Source organism: Falco rusticolus, chromosome 12 (genome assembly GCF_015220075.1).
Source record: "Falco rusticolus isolate bFalRus1 chromosome 12, bFalRus1.pri, whole genome shotgun sequence".
Classification (NCBI taxonomy): Eukaryota; Metazoa; Chordata; class Aves; order Falconiformes; family Falconidae; genus Falco; species Falco rusticolus.
In genome coordinates this window covers 5776498-5795540 of record NC_051198.1, presented here as the reverse complement: position 1 = coordinate 5795540, position 19043 = coordinate 5776498, and the positions used below count along the sequence as shown (strand labels likewise).

The 19043-nt window shown below is 37.8% G+C and overlaps 1 protein-coding gene across 4 annotated transcripts in view; it reads right to left on the bottom strand.

Annotated features, from left to right (window-relative positions):
- The window catches only part of PLCB1 (phospholipase C beta 1), a 401171-nt gene that overhangs the window by 99682 nt on the left and 282446 nt on the right, over positions 1-19043 (bottom strand). For all 4 annotated transcript variants that reach the window (XM_037405583.1, XM_037405580.1, XM_037405581.1 and 1 more), the window contains exons 10-13: positions 18593-18739; positions 11379-11536; positions 7074-7156; positions 428-512 (exon numbers count right to left, since the gene is read on the bottom strand). In XM_037405583.1, coding sequence (XP_037261480.1) covers positions 428-512; positions 7074-7156; positions 11379-11536; positions 18593-18739 — 473 coding nt within the window. The remainder of the gene's footprint in view (positions 1-427; positions 513-7073; positions 7157-11378; positions 11537-18592; positions 18740-19043) is intronic.

Below are 19043 nucleotides of genomic sequence, written 5' to 3'. Positions count from 1 at the left end.
TTTCTGAGGGCCCACATGCTGCAAGATAATTTTGTAACCTCTATACGCCCTATTAAAATGAAATGCATTTTGCACAAGAAGTAACCTCAACACAAATGAAACAGGGCTACAAAGGGCATTTAAGAAGAAAAGAAAAATGCTTTATGAAACATCTACAGCAATAACCAAAATAAGTATTAGTTCAAATATGAAAGCCTACATTATAAAATGGCAGCTATGAGAATCAATTGCATTTAGAAGATTACAATTCCCTGTATCAGAACAATCTCTGCATTGGAAATTATATGATTAAGTCACCAACAGCTCATGTTTAAACCCCTCCCTTCGCTTCTGTTTTGAAAGGTCATATATGAAGAATGACACAGGACTGAAAAAAATAAAAATTCACACAGATATTTGTGATCTGATAAATACCAAACCATATTACCGGGTATTTTTCCAAAGGATCCATAAGCAATGCATCTCCAAATATTAATCTGCAGTACTCTGCCATTTTTGCCTGTTGTTTGGGGCTAAAGGGGAGAAAAGAAAAAAGTAAGTTCTACTAATGCTACAGAGTGAAAGCAGCAGTAATGGAATATCTAATATGCCTAAACTAGATGTAATTTCCTGATGCAATTGCTGTGAATTTTTCAGAGACCTAGATATATGAAGCAATTATTCTGATTCTCTGATAGAGCTTATCAAAAGGATCACACATAAAGTAAAGGCACTAGTCAATTGAGTAAGTTAACTGAACTTTTAACATTGAGATGTATTTTCCCATCTTAGTAGAAAAATAAAATAAAATGAGGCTGTCAGTTCTTACCTTTAGGGAAATACTTGTTACATGAATTTGCCTCTTTCAGACCACATTTTGTATTCAAAGTTTAAATATTTCTCTCCTTACGTCACTTCATGCACATGCCTGGCATTCTTCTCTCACACACACCCCGACCCCATATGGATTTTGTTTTCTCTTTTTGTCATACCTCACCTAAGGCATAAACCCCAAAACAGTCACTTAGAAAGCACTCTCCTGTGCAGGTGTGTCTTAAATTTCCCAAGCCAAGGGCACCTATCACCTCATTCAGCATGTCTGTAGAGCACAGGCATATAGAAGAAGGGGCAGAAGACATTTCCTGGGTCTCAAAACCAACAAAGTTATAGGCACTGGCAGAGAAGCAGCTAGTTTTACTGCAGACTTCTAAAGTACAGTTAATAGTACTGCAGATTTTCTGCTAAAATGCAGCTCACTTTCCCCCCATTTGTTAGCCCGTGTGAGGTGGGTGCCGTGACGGCCCATGCAGCCACAGCCCTGCCTGGAGCTGCAGCTGCACCTCCGCACTGCGCTCCACGACAAAGCACTAACCCACCCGCAGGCCTCCTGGGCTGTCTTTGCACCAAGGGCTTGCACTGCTCTCGCCAGCTCACTCCGAAGTATTTCTCCTGACATACCCTCACTGGCAGAAGTCACAGCGTAGATGTAATTGTGCTACTGCTATGATGTATGATGTCAATTTGGTGAATTGCTCTAAGTGCTGGTATAACCACATTTTGTATGCATATAATCACATACTGCATGCATGTTATGTGTATATGACTGGGACCAACATACCAGGACAGCTGCCTTAGTGGGGATCTGGATGTAACAACAAGCTGCTAGGTGGAGCTGCTCAATGATCATTATAGCTTTTTGGGGTAGAGTGGTCAGATTTCTTCTTTTAATTTTTTTTAATTTTAATTAAAATCAGGTAGAGTGTCAAATTTTACCACAGTAAATTACTTCAGTTGTTCTCATGACATCCTCTGGAAGTAAATTGATTCTCAGTAAACTCTACTTATAATCAATTTTCCCCACGTGCAACCAAAGAATAAGTCTGGTCTATCAGTGATGGGAGTTTCACGACAGATGATAGGTTATACTGTTCAGAAATATTACTCAAATCATCTTAAAATGCAGCTCAGTGCTATAGTCACCCTCTTTCTAATTTTAGAAGACTGTGTATTTTTGTTATATGTGCCTGTCTAAAATCTGTAACATCAGAGGTTAAGTATCTTTAAAAGTTTCCTTTTTTGATACTCTGTTGAGAAGTCTCAATTAAAGGATGGGTTTATATTGCTTAATATAACTTCCTCAACCACTGTTAATTATCATCTGCATATCAGGGATGATACATGAGTGGTATAAGCAGTTATGTTTCCATGGAGCTATTTTTCATGACAAAATAGAGCTGGGTATGTCGGAAAAAAGGAGTGCTCATTTTTCTCTTGCAAACGGAGTACAACCACCACTGTGTTTAGTTTGTCATTAGCTACCAGCTGAGGACCTGGCACTGCAGCTCCTCCTGGGGTCAGCCAGGCCAAACCAGAGCTGAGATAAAGGCTGGGTGGTATTTGAAACAGAAAATGTAATCTCCCTAAGATCAGCATTCTGGATGTCCCTTGAAGCAGATACAGGGTGAATCGGTCATTAGCTCAGTCACTGACAAAATATATTGCGAGGAGGCTTTAAATTATTCCACAAAGCTATGGAAGTGCTGCACGCAGTTTAAATCACTACAGCATTTCATTAATGCTTTCTTTTGCATGCAGCCAATTCTGCAAAAAAACTAAAAGCCACTTTTAGCTGAAGATGGGAAATTAAGATGAAGACAAGCAAGGCAGTGGAACTAAGAACCCACAAGGGAGAAGATGATGGGAAGAATAGATCAGGCTACAACAGTGCGCTAGCTATTTCTAACCACCAGCTACTAAGGAAAACAAAGGCACCTCACACTAGTAAGCAAGCAGACTGGGTATTTCTATAGGTCTAGGGGTCATTATAGTGAATTTTAATTTTGTCTGTTCCACCCATGTATATTTTCAATAGATCTATGTTTTAGAACCCAGAAAGTTCAAACGACATCTCCTTGAGTCAAAAGAGCACAATTATTGAAATTGGAGTAATTAGATGTGATATCAGCACATTTTTAAATGGACACATCAACTCCAAACAGAACTCTTGATAGGAATAATAATTAAAAAAAAAAGAAAAGCAAGAGTAATATCTAATAAATTTCAAACTATCACCAGAGCTAGAACAAATTCTTCTGATCTTCTATGTTTAATTACATGTTTACCTCACAGCATAGTGAGAACTTTAATTTTTGCAAAAGAGAAAAATGTAAAAATGTAATGCAACTTTATTTTGGTTTGGCATATAAATTTCAATGTCACTGTATCCCAGAGGCAGAAAGAAGGAAAGGAAAATGCTGTGAAAAACTGATGTTTTTTAATACTATTAAAAAAATAATCTTATAGTAGTAGACATGGCCAAAGGGTTTTTTGTGTTCTCTCTCTCTCATATTGTTTCAAGAGATAAATCAATAGTAATAGCATAGACTATGTATTACTATTATAGTATTCCAAAAGTTCAGATATCAGTCTCTTTTTCTTTTCCCTTCTTTCAAACATATGACCTAGTCCAACAGATTGATATACCGACTATTCTACGTCAACATATTTCCTTCCCCATTTGTGTTACGAAACAAAAAGGCAGGTATTTCCTGGTCCACATCTACTGTCATTGGAAATTCTCTCAGCATTCACGTATTGTAATGAAAATTGCCTGAAAAGAGCTGACTTATCTACTTTATGATTTTCACTATGCATACATTGACGGGTAGCACATAGACTAATCATACGTGCCCCTAAAATGTGCCAGAGCAAGTGAAGATAAAGTGGGAACATGATACCTGGAGATATGGAAATATAAAGAATATTAACACATGTTTTCATTACCATTACTGTATTGCTTGTACTTTATTTTACTGTGTTTGTATTATGCCTATTATGAAGGTCAGTCGCAAAGGCTCTTTGGCACTACTGTACGACTACTGCTCCTAACATCATATTATTATCAATTCTGCGGAGATACCTCCTCTGCATAAGACAGAAACAGATGCTTCCCAGAAGAGCCTAAAATAATTTAAAGTGTAGAAAGAAAAAGTGATAAAAATCCTGTTAATATTTGAAATAACAATTCCAGCAAGAAACCAGCAACATGAATAACTGTAATTAAATTTAATCTTGGAAGCAATCTTCTATGGATACTGCTCAAGGATCACTTAACCTTTTTGCTATGTCATCAGTGCATTTCTAATTATAGAGTGTCTGCTTTCAGATTTGCAGATTGCTTATCTTCTTGCAAGCCCAGTTTCAAACGTCAAGGTCTCCTTGAGGTCTTTTCAACATTTTCAGGGCACTTTTCTATTTTTTGATAGAACCACAGCTTTTCTTAGTACTGGGTTTTTTTTTCAGTGTGCACGTTTTGACTTAAATATAAATGATGACATACAAAATATTATATATATTCTAGAAGTTATATGCTTGCTTCTTCTTCTAAACTTTTCGTTACCTAAAAGAATGAATATACTACATAGTGGAATTACAGTAATGGAAAAGAAAATACTTCACATACTATAAAGATATTAGAGAGGAGGCTCTCTAGGTAAATCATTGAAAGAAAGCAAAATGAGATGACTACCACTGTGTGCTAATAAGTGATTTGTTCCCTAGGTGGACAAAAAGTGTTAAAAATATTCTCTTGAAAAGGAGCTAGAAGGAAGAAAAGTTGCATTTTAAGTCCAGTGGTGATTAATACTGTTGTATCTATGGTGGTGATGTAAACCTTATTTACCTCTGATAACTGCAGTGTGTTTAAAAGCCATGAATACAGAACACAAGCTAAAATCATATTTCTGTTTAAGCCAATGTCAACATTTCTACTGATCTGTGTGGGACCAGCATTTCACACATGAATACTGACTCTTGTAAACTTGAAAAGCAGAAGAAAAATTTGGTGACCTAAAAGTAGGAATTGATGTCATAAGATTTGTTTGGCAGCAATTCTATGAAAACACTTAGCATTTTTTGGTAATACTTTGGGCAAAGTTAATCTTTAAGATCTATGAGGAAAACAACATTCCAAGTAAATGAAAAGACAAAAGGAGTATTCCATGAAATTAGGTGAAGGTTTCTGTGAGTGGCATGACTAATTGCAGATTTCTCTAGCAACTAGTGAAGAAATGAAGGGATAATTGTAGCAGTTGGTAAAATAACTAGAAATTATTTTCAGCCAAAGCAAAATTAGAAATCATACACATTAAGCCTGATGATTTACCACAGCACAAAATAATAAATAGCAATAAAGCCTCAGAAAGAGAAAACACTTCATATTGTTTTTGCAGACTTGCTCTGCTAAAAACCTATGTCACAGCAATGCACAAAAAAGGACATAAAATAATACACTTAGGGATAATACATTATTCCATGACTGTAGTTTTTGGGTGAGAAAGGTCCAATGGTTTCTGTGGGGCAAACTGCAAAGACAAGATTAATGCAGCAGTTCTGTTCTTTTTTTGACTTATTCCCGCAGTATCACACCACCTTTAATTTTAACAGCATTTCATCTTACAGTTTTAAAGCCACTTTTGTACATAACTTGCATCTGACAGGAATTTATTTTACACTTTTTTTTTTAATTCTTTTCTTTCCTAAAATAGAACGGATCACCCTGGAATAGTTGAAGATTTAAGTCTTAATGACTTTAAAGGAAGAAAAATGTAACCCTTCTGGTTAAAGTTGGACGTCGCTTTTTCTCTGCCTTATAGTAACACAGTGAATGTATATTTTAACAAATACAGAAGAATGAATACAAAATATAATACATTGAAGAATGATGGTTGAGATCTTTTCTAAAGACCAGAGGTTGTATTTGGAAGTACTGAGAAAAGCATTTTGGGTTAAAACCTGCAGGAGCAGTTAAGCACAAGCAAGGCCAAAGTGATACAGCCTACACGAAAAATAAAGGAGTGAGTGAACGATTAGAGAAAGAAATTAAAGACAATATCTGTGTGGTCTTTCAGAGGAAGACAGAACTAACAGGATTTAACAGGCAGCTGTTTGAATCACAACCGTGTGACCTTTAAACATTGCAGAGCAAGCACACATTTGCCCACAAAGAGCACTATAAACTGACACTGTAAGGTATACAGGTAGTGTAGGTGAGCTCTCAGATTTAAAATTTTTCTACCCACATAATTTTTCGTCAGTATTGTCAACATCTGTTCTTAAAAAACATTCTTACATAGCTTCTTCTACCAGTTCCTTCCCTAATAATAAGAATGCTCTTCCTAAAACAATGGAAAAGCAGTTGGCCCTCACCCTTTTCCTCTTCAAGAAACAAAAGTGCCAACATCTTTTCTGATTTGTGTGAAATCAACTGCTCCAAAGATTACTTTTTATTTCACATTAAAATTAAAAAATGTTTCAGTCCAAACTGGCACCAGAATTGTTGAAAATGTTTTCACAGAAGAAAACAAAAGGGGAAAAGGCAACTGAAGTTAAAGCACATGCTATGTATCAATGTCACCCCATTTTGAACCATGTGGTCTCTACATTCAAAACCAAAGTTAACTTAAAAAAGGAAAAATCAGAACTAAAACAACAATAACAAAGATTAAAAAAATAGGTCACTGGGACAAATTTAGAAGCATTCTCATTTATTTTTTCTTTCCTTACACAGAAAAATGGTCCTTTCTTTGTAACTATATAAAGAGGAAACAGCTTAGGCAAACTGGTGGGTTTTGGCAGAAACAGAACAGTTCCTGACCATCCATGCCACATATTTTGCAATCCTAGCTAGTCTACGGTTCTGGCCTCTACTCCTAACCCATGAGAAACAGACCAATTCTGTGCACAGAATACGCTTACAGTACAGAATAGGGTCAGAAGCAGGTGAAATATTGCTTCTTTTTCTTTGATGAAGTACTACTACACTCCAGCAGGACATCCTGAGACTGTAACGTTAACACAATTTGCTTCACAATTATTGCAACTTTCTCTTTCAAACAAAAGGTTTTAATTCAGGAAGGTTTTTAGGAACATGCCCTATTCATTAAGATCATCTTAGTTACTTAGGCTGATAGTTTTCTTGAGGTAAGAGCTGTTGATCATGTCATATTACAAAACTGCCAAAAGTGCATACATAATTGTGTGCTTAGACCTTATAAAAATATAACACCATAATGGAAAACATGGTAATTACTTACGAATCCACATGATTTTCAAAGGAAAGGAGGATTGGAAAGGGCGAAGTCTTAAATGCACATTCAGCAATTGCTTCTATTACTTCCTAAAGAAGCAAAATGCATACAGTTACACATTTATGTCTCTAAAGAAACAGTGTTTTGGTCTTTGAAGACAGAAAAGACCAAAAGAGGTCTGAAATCATACCCAAACTGCCTGAAATCAGACTTTCCATTCTAAACATCCCAGAAAGCTCTGGATGTGATTTTGCAGCAACCAGTTTTTTCAACCTGAACTGTAATCAAATCTCTAAAACATCTGATAAGCCTCAAGCACCACATTTCTCAAGAAATTACTTATGTCTGCCTAAATCAATAGTTTAAATGTAAACCTTGGTCTTTGTGTGGAGTTGTTCCATGCCTGAAGCTATGACTTCCATAAACTATTTTGCATAATAATAAATATGCTCTGACAAATGCATATCATCAGCACAAGCACGTATTCATAAAATCCTTAGTTACTCTGACTCACATGGTTTAGCTCCCTTTTTTTTTTGATGAAAGAAAATCCTTTAAGGCAAAAGAAAGAAAAAAGAAAAAGAAAAAAACATTACTCATTAAAACAGTTGGCTGTGTAGAAGCTTCCTTTCAGCTCTGATGGAAAATGGCAACTGTAAATCTAGCAGAGGAATCATTTGATAACACTAATTTTAGTGGGGTGTGCAATATAGTAATGCACTCCCCATTACAAACTATTCAATGTTTCCCTATTGGAACAATAGGGAATAGTTCTTTTTTCAAAAGACCTGGAAAAACACCAAAGACTTTCCATATGCATTGCTGTCAAACTCTGGAGGTTATAAGAACCTCAAACTCTAGAGTCTGTAAGAATCCATAAGCCTGCTCCCTCCCAAATCATAAGGATAACTAAAACCTAGAAGATTTACTTATTTTAAACAAACCTTCTCTGGGGATTCCTTTTGTTCATTTTCTGTACTTTTAAAGGCTCAGCTGAGAAGCTTAACAGTAAGAAATCAAACTCCTAAACTGAAAGCTGAGCTTCTGATACATTGTTCTGATGTTGGGTTGCAGAATCAAGGGCTGGAAGGAAAACACAAGCCATCTCAAGATTTGCTGACATGAACTAGGATACAAACAAAATTTACAGTCTTGATGTAAGCAGAAAAAACCCACAGCTCGTGCACAAATTGTTGTAGTATCTCTTACAAGAAACTAGTGCTTTCAGCTCACACAGGCGGTGAATGACTACATTTAATAAACTGCAATCACCAAATATTTAAATGCTTCACATATCACTAACCCTTCCTGTGCTTCAACTAAGACCACTTCTAGTCTTTAAAGAAAGCAGAAAGGCAAAACATTTATCAGAAGAAAAGTAAATGTTGCAGAAGGCTGGGTGAAGGGAGGTAGTAAGCCAAAGTTTCATAGCAGTGGTTCTCCCATGGGGGAACGCACGATGGATTCCCACTGTGCACTTCCCTTCCAGCTCCAGTAAATCACTAAATTGCTGGTACAACCTTAATGCTCTTCAGAAACCTGTGGGATTCTCAAAAGCATCTAAGACAATTTTGCTGTTACAAGGGAACAGCAGTGCTGAGAAACCAGTTACAAATATTGAGTCCTCCCATCCTGATGACCTCCACCCAGATTATTAGCACTGGCTTGGTCTTCATTCACCTTCTAACTCCCCCTGCCCTTGGTTATGGAGCGTCATATAGAGGTTGAGAACACCTGAGGCTGGACATAAGAGGTACTGCCAAAAGTGGTCCTGAGGCCTTTCTTGCTCCTATGCACTGCCCAAGCTGTGGAGTAAATCCATAAATTTATTTTCAGCTGCCTTCTCAACTGCAAAAAGGGATGAAATCTAGCATGCATGGGGAAAATAACCTGAAAGAGTAAAAACAGGATTACACTGATAAAACCTGAGGATGAGAAGCTCAGGTATTGGTTCAGTGGAGAAACAGGTATACTGGTGATTCAGTCTTGCACTGCATTCAAATGTACATGCAAATGCTCTATGGTCAGAGAGGAACAACATGGTAAGTTCCACACTTCACTCCAGCTGCAGAACGACTTACTTGAAACAGGTCTCCAAGTTATATATGAAATACACAAGCACAGATTCTTGGTTATGGCATGAAAAAGATGGTCGCTTCCCTACAAGATCTCACCTGGCAGCAGCTCACCATTTGCAGCTGAGAAAAATCTTACTGATTTCTGCATGTCATGAAGCAAGGTAAAAAAACCAAACAAAAAACCCCGACAAAACCCACAGCAACGTAAGGACAGGGAATATATATTGTTTCTCCCTCCGCAGTTCAGAAAGCCTACCTGAGGCAGTGAAAACTGACAGACTGAACAGAAACATCATGTGCTGCAGTCACGCCAAAAGCGTGAGCTGATAAATGGTTCAGGATTCAAGACCCAAGGATCACTCTGAATTGATTCACACACTTCTGACACATGATTTTACTATCGTTTTGCTCCTCCTCAGCCAAGCAGCACACTTTGAGTGTTGAAGAGAAACCAGCAGTCGATACATTTTTACATTTGTCTGCATGGAGAAAAAAACTTGCCCTGAAGTGACAGATGAAATGTTCCTGAGCAGGTTTAAAATACCTTCCAATTTCTCTCCTGCAAACAGGATGCTCAGGGTTGAACATCTAAATAACCAGGAATAATCCTCATTCCTGCTAACGATCCTTTTAAGAACCGTATTACCTTTGTTTTACATTCCTGCTCATGACCAAAGGAGTTGAGAGCTATCTTCCTTAATTAAAGAACTTCCAGCAAACAAAACCTACGCCTATAAAAAAATTGGCTTCATATAAACATAACTGCAAAGCTAATAACAACTGTGCAAGAAATTTTTTTTTAATGTTTTCCTGTGACTAACTCAATCAGTGAAGAGTTAGAGAAAACAAATTGAAAAAAGAAAGGAATGTTCTGGAGCGAGAGCAATTTGGTGTGCTTTCTCTGTGGCAGTATTGGCTTTTTTTTTCTTTGAAAGGAAGGCACTAGAAGACACACACACACCCCCCAACCCAACAAGTCATACTTCAATGTGGGAGACATGCTTCAAAACTGTAGCTCATAGAGAAGCCATACCTAACACCAGTAACATAATGAAATTCAGTAATTAACATTTTTCCACATCTTGCACAAAGGTAAGTCTAGAAATGTATTTCCATGGTGAGTTAGTGTCTCAGATGAACAAGAATTATTTCTTGACACTTCAAAAATGATATCCTGATGTATCATTATAAGCTGTGCTGACTACCAATCTTAACACCATAGGAGAACACCTCCATCATGCTCCTCTAGTATCTTGGACCAAAAACATCTTAAAGAAAAACAAGAAGAGAACAATTTAAAGGTTATTGCTAAGGGTATAGTATCTACCTTTTATTACAGAAGAAGGAAATGGAAGACAACATTCAGTGACGCAGATGGCATGTTTAGGGTTTGAATGGCACAAATATCCCCTTACAACCTCCAAAGATACTAGTTTTTCTTCTTCATCCCCCAATCCTTCAGATCTGACCCCAAGTCTCAGGGATAAGGATAACATTGCATACACCGTCATTCATTTTCTAAATTGTGAATATAGTGCTGAGACTCTGGATCCTGTGGATGGGGCCTGGTGTTCTGGGCATGAGTAGCCTATTCTCTGCTCATAGGAATTTAAAGGCTTGCAAATTGCAGAGATTTCCACAATAGCTGCTGTTTCCTGCCTCAGTTCAACACTTTAGTCTCCCATTCCCACTTACCAGGCAGAGAAGAGAAAAACAGTATACTGACACATTGCTTACTGCTCTTCAAATCCTTGTGGCCTTCATCTCAGCTGTCCTCCCTCCTGCATGCTATGGAGTTGTAACACAAACCTGTCCGTCCTCCCCATCCTCCTGAATCCAGGCGGATATGGCAGACCCGTTTTACACTGTGTAAAACCACCTGTGATGGCAAAGCCTGGTCTTTCAGCCCTGGCTGTGGTCTACCCTGTTTCTCTCCCTGTGAGATTTGCTGCAGGGACATGCACAGCAATATGGACCTGGGCACTGAGCCCGGTCCTCAGATGCCACAGACCATCATGCCATATAATCCTTTTTTCTCCAACTGCCATGATGACAAGAGCCTCTTATGGTGCAAGGTCCAAATACTGCAGCTCTTCTCTTCCAATGATTCTGCACGTTCTCTGAAAACTCTTAAAACATCTATTCTCTTCCACCTAGCAATGATGTTCTAGCATGTATTTTACATGAAAAAAGCCACCCCAGCTAAAGCCAACTACACAAGGTATTGCTGTACCTTGAAGGATATTTCGGTTGTCATAGTGAATCCATGTGTAATGACTGGCTCTTCTTCAGCTGTTCGTCCTTTCCAGCAATCCAGCTCCACACAGCGGCAGCCTGACAAAAGCACTTGCCGATACATCTCCACCGATGAGTTACCGGCCAGCTGCCCAGCTGCAACAGCACAAGAACATGAAAAAAAGTAATATTGGGCCTCAGGAATAAATGCAAATAATCTAATAATAATTAGAATTAACAGCATTTTTTACCCTTGGCTGAAAGAAGTAACACTCAAAGGCATACAAAAAGTGTAAGAATGTAATGGAAACAACTTAGGCAGAGTCAAAGTTATGGTTTGGATTCTGCCCTTAGTTAACCTGCTCTGAGTGAACAGAAATAACCAAACCGAAACCAATTCAAAATCTTTTGATAGACCATATTGAATACATAAAATAAAACGGCTTAGTTCTAATAGACTTTTTTATCCTTTGACAAGTAATGTGAAATTCAGAGGTGATTCAGGACAGCAAGATCACATTTTCTTAAAACGTGCAATACAGTTTAGTACAAGGTAAAGCAAACCTGCACAGTCACTAACGGTACCATTACTAGTACTCAAGTCCATATTTAATACACTTATCACTGCAATGAGTTGGTTAGTTAAATATCCTGATGTGATACTGCATTATGTAGGGAGAAATGTAATTAAACAATGAGTTTCCAACAATGACATAATAAAAATCTGAAAATAAACAAGGAAAACTCAGCTTTTTCCAAACTCAGGAAGTATCCTCCTCTGAACCTCCCCCCTCAAAAAAAAACCAAAACAAACACAAACAAACAAACAAAACACCAAATAACAAAAACCAAACCAACCACAAACCCAAACGACCCCCAAACTAACAAAGAAGTCCATTGTATTCAGGGAAGGCTATCCAGCCACGCTGTCTTCATCTGCTGCAACAGGTTTGATTCCAGTCACATGGATATAAATTTCTTGCAGTAGAGAGGTAAAAGGAATGGAAGAACAGCTCAGTCCTTATTTTAGATGTAAAGAAAATGGAAGCATTTTCCTGCTTTCTAGCAGACTTCCTGAGAAGACCTTCCTGGATTTCTTGAAGGGAACTTGCTTGCTTTTTAAGGAGGCAGTGAGTTTATATATGCTAAAGATTCTTCACTGATGGGGGACATAGAAATACTTCATCCAGACTGGCATCTAATATAATGCAGATTAATCCCCACTGTATTGTCTCTGTGGTTCTGGGTTTAGGTTTTATGCTGGGAACTACATATTTTGGGGGTTGCTTCACTAAATACCAGTCTGCTTTCTCTGTGTTTTTACTTTCTACTAAAAACTGTAACAGAAAACCCCTTCTATTTGAAAATTCCTGTTTACCGTTTGTCTGATACATGAACTGGAGCAATCATAAATACTCAACAAGTTATTAACATGACTCCTGATGAAATCTGTAATATTTCTTAGCTCCTGCTGGAACCAGTGGGAAATACAAATTGGTAACAGCAGAATTTGGCCAGTGCTGGATGTTTCTGAAAATTCAAATGGAGTCAGCAAAGTGACAACTTAGCTCTTCTTTTTTTTTTTTTTTTTTTACTTAACATTTTCCTGTATTTCCCCTTTGGTTATGGCAGATTATCTTCACTCACACAAAAGCCTTTTTGGTGCTGTCCCAACATCTGGGATAAGCAGTGGCTCTTTTTCTTTTCAGGATGCAAACAAGCACAGACATGGATCAAGGTACAATAGCACACATTTCTGTATAGTCATCCCTAAGCATAAGCTTATGAAGACTTGGCTCTTATTATATGGATCTGCTGAACTCTGCTGCCTAAAAACCTTACATTTACTTAGAAAACTGTCGTCATGTTGTCTTTCTTTTCCCTCAAAGCATACTGAATTTGGATCAAGAAATTATTTTATGATTAACAAACTCTACTATACTTCCTGAGAGACTACTGGCTTACTATTGCTAGGCGTTTTGGAGTACAGGATCCTTAACCTTCAAAAGTGCTTAAGTAAATCGTGACATGCATCGCTTGCCATGACACTTCTCAACACTACCTTATTAATAAGGCTCAGACATTTTGGAAGGATTCCTGCTAAGGATAAGAGGATATTCAACCTCCAAACCATTCAATCTTCAGAAAGACTCCCAGTCAGAGTGCAAACTGCTAGCAAATGTTTTAATAGTCTCAATAGCTTATTTTTCTGAAACACAGAATATTAGGAAAGTTCCCTTAAATGTTTTTTGCATATATTATTTATAAATTTTTGTTGTATGAGTCTCTATTTGCATCTATTCCAAACTATCCCTTTAATAGGTGCATTCTAAAATGTGCTAACACAGACACTAAAGGGAATACTTCCAGTATGATATTTTTAATATCCCGAGTTCAGATCAATTTTTTAATACTGGAAATTGAAAGCATTATGTATTCCCTTGTATAATGCATACAACATCTACAGTAATACCATTTTTATGGTAATATTTGTATTCCATCACCCTGTACTGGATAAAGAGAAAGAGATTTTGACAAAAGATGCTTTTCTAAAAAAATATAATCGGCCAAATCATACCTGACAGGACACTAAGCAAAATGAGCCTGTGCTAATTGATACAAGCTGAGAATATGACCCATGTTTCCCCATACAGATCAGTTCCACACTTCCACCCATGGCAGGGGGCTGAACTAGATGATCTTTAAGATCCCTTCCAACCCAAACCATTCTACGATTCTATGATAACTTCAAGCTGCTCATTTCTCAGGAAGTGCATCCTTGTTGGGTTCATTTCCAAATGAACGCTATTTGCAATACATGGACTTAAAATTTGGTTACCATTTAAAGATATGTATCCTCCCAAAACTAGGAGATATTTGGATCCAGGTATTCGGATCACCTGACTCTCCACTACTCTAGAAACAGAGGCTTTTTCTGCCCCCTCATCCACCCATGGCACTAGCTTCTCCCAGCATGAAGTACCTGCACAAACATGAGTTGCTAAACCTCCTCTCTCCAGGCAAATCCTGGAAAAGCGATCAGTGCCCTGGGTCACACACTGTAGTTTGCAGCGTGCAAACTCAGAGCCCCATACTGCTGGGAGTCTGGCTCAGCACCAACAGAAGGTGCAGGTGGCTAAGTTTTTTTTAGACACAGTACATTTATCTGAATTTATTTTCCTTCCAAGCCATTTCACCATGCCTAGGACAAGCGAGTTAGACCCTGCACTGTGACATATTCTGCTACTGCTTGTATGTAAGTCAAAATAAGGGTCTCACCCTATGGCTGTTATTTTTAACACTTTACATTGGACCAAAGCAGGACATGCAGTCAGGCTTGTTCCAGCCAGCAGCAGGAATACACTTGCTGTCAGTCAGAACCTGCAACACTTGCATATGCCAGGATGGCTGGGGCTGGCCAGCCTCTGAGTCTGCATTTCTGCTGAGCTGACAGCAGTGCCTGGGCAGCTCCCGTGCTGCAGCAGTCTATGTGAGGGATGCTATCCAGCATGAGGTGTGTGGAGTAACCCTCATCCTAGCTGTGGGATCCACTTGAGAACGACATACTGTGCAACCACCTGAGTCTCTGCAACTGCAGTGAGGGAGTAGGGTCCATCAGTACTTACTTCAGAGAGCCCTTCCCTTGCTGCCGGCTCTTTGTACCTTTGTCTTACAGATTTCAGCTATTTGAAGATCTTCAAATGCTGCTATTTGAGTCAGAGAGGTTACCCAATCCTCAATACAGTTTTAAAGAGGAGGTTCTTAAAGAGGAGGTTTTAGAAAATAACATTTCTTATTTCAATATGCCTCAAATAACACATCTCTTATTTCAATATGCTTCAACTGGCTGGCCTAAAGAGGCAAATAAGAGAAGGCACAGAGGATCTTGAAAACTCACTAAGCAGTAGTGAATGAAACATTACTTAAAGGAAACAGAACACTGCCATGATTTTTCTCTCTCCTTGAGAAACCAGTTCTCTCAGATCAGACCAAACAATTTTATTTTAAGTCTTTGTGTTCACATCTGCTGCTACTGGAGGCAAGACACCTCTAGAAATTTTGGTTACAGTTGCTGATCTGTATTAGAATAATTAATTTTGCCTCTAAGGATATAACACATATGACTTTTTCTCTCCCTTTTATAAGGTTGCAACTCATTTTTAAAAGCAGAAATCTCCTCACTTCCAGTATGGCCTAAGAAAGAGGGAATTGGCATGGGTGAAGCTGGTTAAGGGAGGGCAGGTACCTAGGACAACAAAAAGATAAACTGAGGTTTAACAGTGCTAGTATGAACTGTTCAAACTAGAATAGAACATGACAGAGCAGGACACCTAAGGAATCTGACTCAAGAGTCTGCTTAATTGAGTAGTCATCTTCTCACAAAAGACAATCTGCATCAGTATTCAAAGGAGTAAATAAATAAATATGATACCAGTGAGAACAAAGATGAGAGACAGTAAAAAAAAAAAGTTTCCAAAAGGTGACATTTCTTTAAGCTAGCCTAGATTTATAACTCACTTCTTTCTTCATGGATTTTTACCTTTTTTCTTAAAAATTACATTTCCCTAAGAAAAAGAAAGCAGTAACACTTCTAAATAAATAATCAGGACTTGATGTACTGCCAAGGGTTTCTACTAAAGGCTAGGAAAATGATGAGCATAATTAAAAATAAATTCAGAGTGTGAACATGTTTCTTTTCATGTTATAACGTTGTTTTTTTGTTCATGCTTTTTCTGGGTTTAAAAACCAACAAAGGGAGAAAGAATTGGTAAGGCATTAAGCACAGTAATCATAAAGTATTGCTAGACTGAACAGTTTTCTTATTGTCCTAATAATTATTACATGACTAGTTGCTATTTCACAGCTCCTATGAGGGCAAAGGTGCTACCGAAGCTTGCCTTCCAAAGCCACGAGCACTTGAGCAGACCCTTTGAAATAGTGCTGGGAAAAAGAATAGTCTGCCACCATTAATTATTAATTTTAGTAAGTCCTTGTTGGAAGAAAGCAAATGGCATCGTGGTTGTTTTAGCTGGTCTAGCCTCAAAGCAAAATCTAAGACTGTCAGATTTTTGTCAGTTGATAAAAATCAAACTAATCCCATTTTCGGCCAGCTACCATACGTTTATTGAACATAATGATCCTACTAAAAGGAAAAGGCATGTGTTTTGTGCCTGTAAATGTAAAAATACACACTCTGAAATGGAATTTGAAAGAAATTCAAACTTACTTTGCACTATCACCGGAGTTTACTCTGACTTACCCCCCCCAATTTACTAAGCCAGGAATATTATGTTAAATTAAGACTGAAGATCATAGTTCTAAATGTAGCTTCTGAAATTATTTAGAAATGCAGGCACAGAAAGCTGTATATGCAACCAGAGAGGATTTGCAGACTTTCACATACAAGTCTAGCCATATTTGCAAAGTTTCAAGGTAAACCTTCTTTCTTCTGAAATAATTAAATACGTTAGGTCACTTATGGTGCAGTTAAAACATCAGAATAGGTTGGACTAATCATCAGTTCCCATCCTTAACTCTTTGTGCATTGGTACTTCTGTGATTCTAGACCTTTAGAACATGAGCCTGCCTTGATTACTCCTGATAAAGCTCTGTGGTATGGTACTCGCTACAAATACATGCTGGTAGAGGGGAGAGAAGTATTTTATCTCTTTGGACCAACTTTAAAATGCACTGTCTGTCCTGCCTGTGGGCCTACGCTTCCCACATTTGCAAAACAGCTTTACTATTTTCTTCTAGAAAATCTGTATAAAGCTGCAGCATTTGGCTTAAGTGAGTCCTAATCCTCACTGACAGAGCAAAGTCCATACTGCAAGTAAGAGGTCTGCAAAATATAATTAAAAATTGCTTTTGCTTTGGGCATGTCTGCACTCTTCCAAAGTGCATTAATTTCTGCATATTGGAATCATAACTTAAAAGTGGCCACACAGATTTTCATTTCTTTTAATTCAGAGAAACAAAAGAGCTGTCAAGCCAAATACTTGTGTGACAAGTTGTAGCACAAAACAAATTTTACAGCCAAGACATAAACCTCTGAAAAATGGTGTCTAATGGAAACAATGACAGTTCATTCACTTTAGGAAAGCACTAGAAGGTGCAGTATAAAGTGCTGCAACAAACACAGAACAGATGAAAGTAACTACCCCAAGGTCTGTTTAAACTGGGCATCACCACTGCATGGCTTTGGTTATGTTTTGGCACACTGGCATTCTGAAGAACTTGATCAGTTAAGGCAAGTCTGTTAATAACATTAAAAAGCCTCACGTTATCCATGAGCCACCTTTTTAGTGCACACTGTAGCATTACTTCTTGTTTTTTAACATAATGCTAACTCATTGGCAAACATGACAAAACAAACAGCAAATCAAATAGGAGAGAATGCCCCTTGCACATCAGCTTGTCAAAAAGATTTGTGCCTACATAAACAAAACTAAAATAGTAAATTTACAATTATTTTCTCACAAGTTAACAGCATCTTAGACTAGAAAACGAGGACAGAAGTTGAATTTCTAAAGTGTCCTAGATTTTTTTTGAATCTTAAAGCATTGTTGATTTTGGTATGCAAACAATACAGTTCAGACTCACAACTCTTAATTCAAATTAACAGGAGCTTCTGGGCGCACAGCCTTTTTAAAAACATGATTGCACCTAAAATTTTCAGCTCAGACATTAGATATACTAAAAGACCAGATTTCCATTCCTTGAAGATATGAAAGAACTGTCAGAAAGCTATATGCCATATTGAGACCTTCTAAAATCTGAATCAAAGAAAATTTCATGGAGTTCAACGAACTGTCAGATTTAATATTTAGGGGCAAACTTATTAGTTACAGAGATGTTTCCCATACTTGTTTGGCTATCCTTGGTTGTCATCGAAAGTACATTGTTCCCTATCCTCCCCAAATAAGGACCTTAATCTGGAATCCTATCTAAGTTGAGGGAAACTTCCCACAGACTTCACTGGGCTTCAGACAAGACCTCATCTAAACAACGCAACTGCTGCTCACCTGTTAATAAAAGCATATTTGATGTATGTGTAGCAGCTAGAACAACAAGAAAGTGCTACCCTTGCTTCTCTGAAGACTAAGCTCCATCAGCATTTACTGCTGACGCTTTTAGTACATTTCATGGTATCACTGCAAATACACTATGTATTTTTGTAAGAAAAGAAAACAGATCTCTCCAACACTGTACCTGTGAGGTAGGTGTTGTGTGAGGAATTGATGAAGTAGTGTGACAGTGGTTGAGACATATCTTCATTTAAATCCAGTTTCTCAGGTGGAACAACGCCATTTTCTTCTCCACTCAGATACCGCATAAATCCATCCACTGATATCTGTCCTGAGAGAAACACAGATCCAGGGAAAGCATCAATTAATTTCAAGCACAGATTTTGTGAGATACAAATGTTACATTCAATATACACTTACAGAAAGGTGAATGTGAAAGACCATATAATCATCAGACTGGCCTTCATCTAGTTATTCATATATTCTTTTGCTACTGTTACCTCATTTTCAGCCATACAAATTGTGGGTAATACACATCCCTTTACCTGTACCAAAGATAAATCATTTCATTATCAGTGTCTACAGTAGATAATCAAGGGTACAGGGGAATCAGAGTTACAGAGGGCTATAAGAAC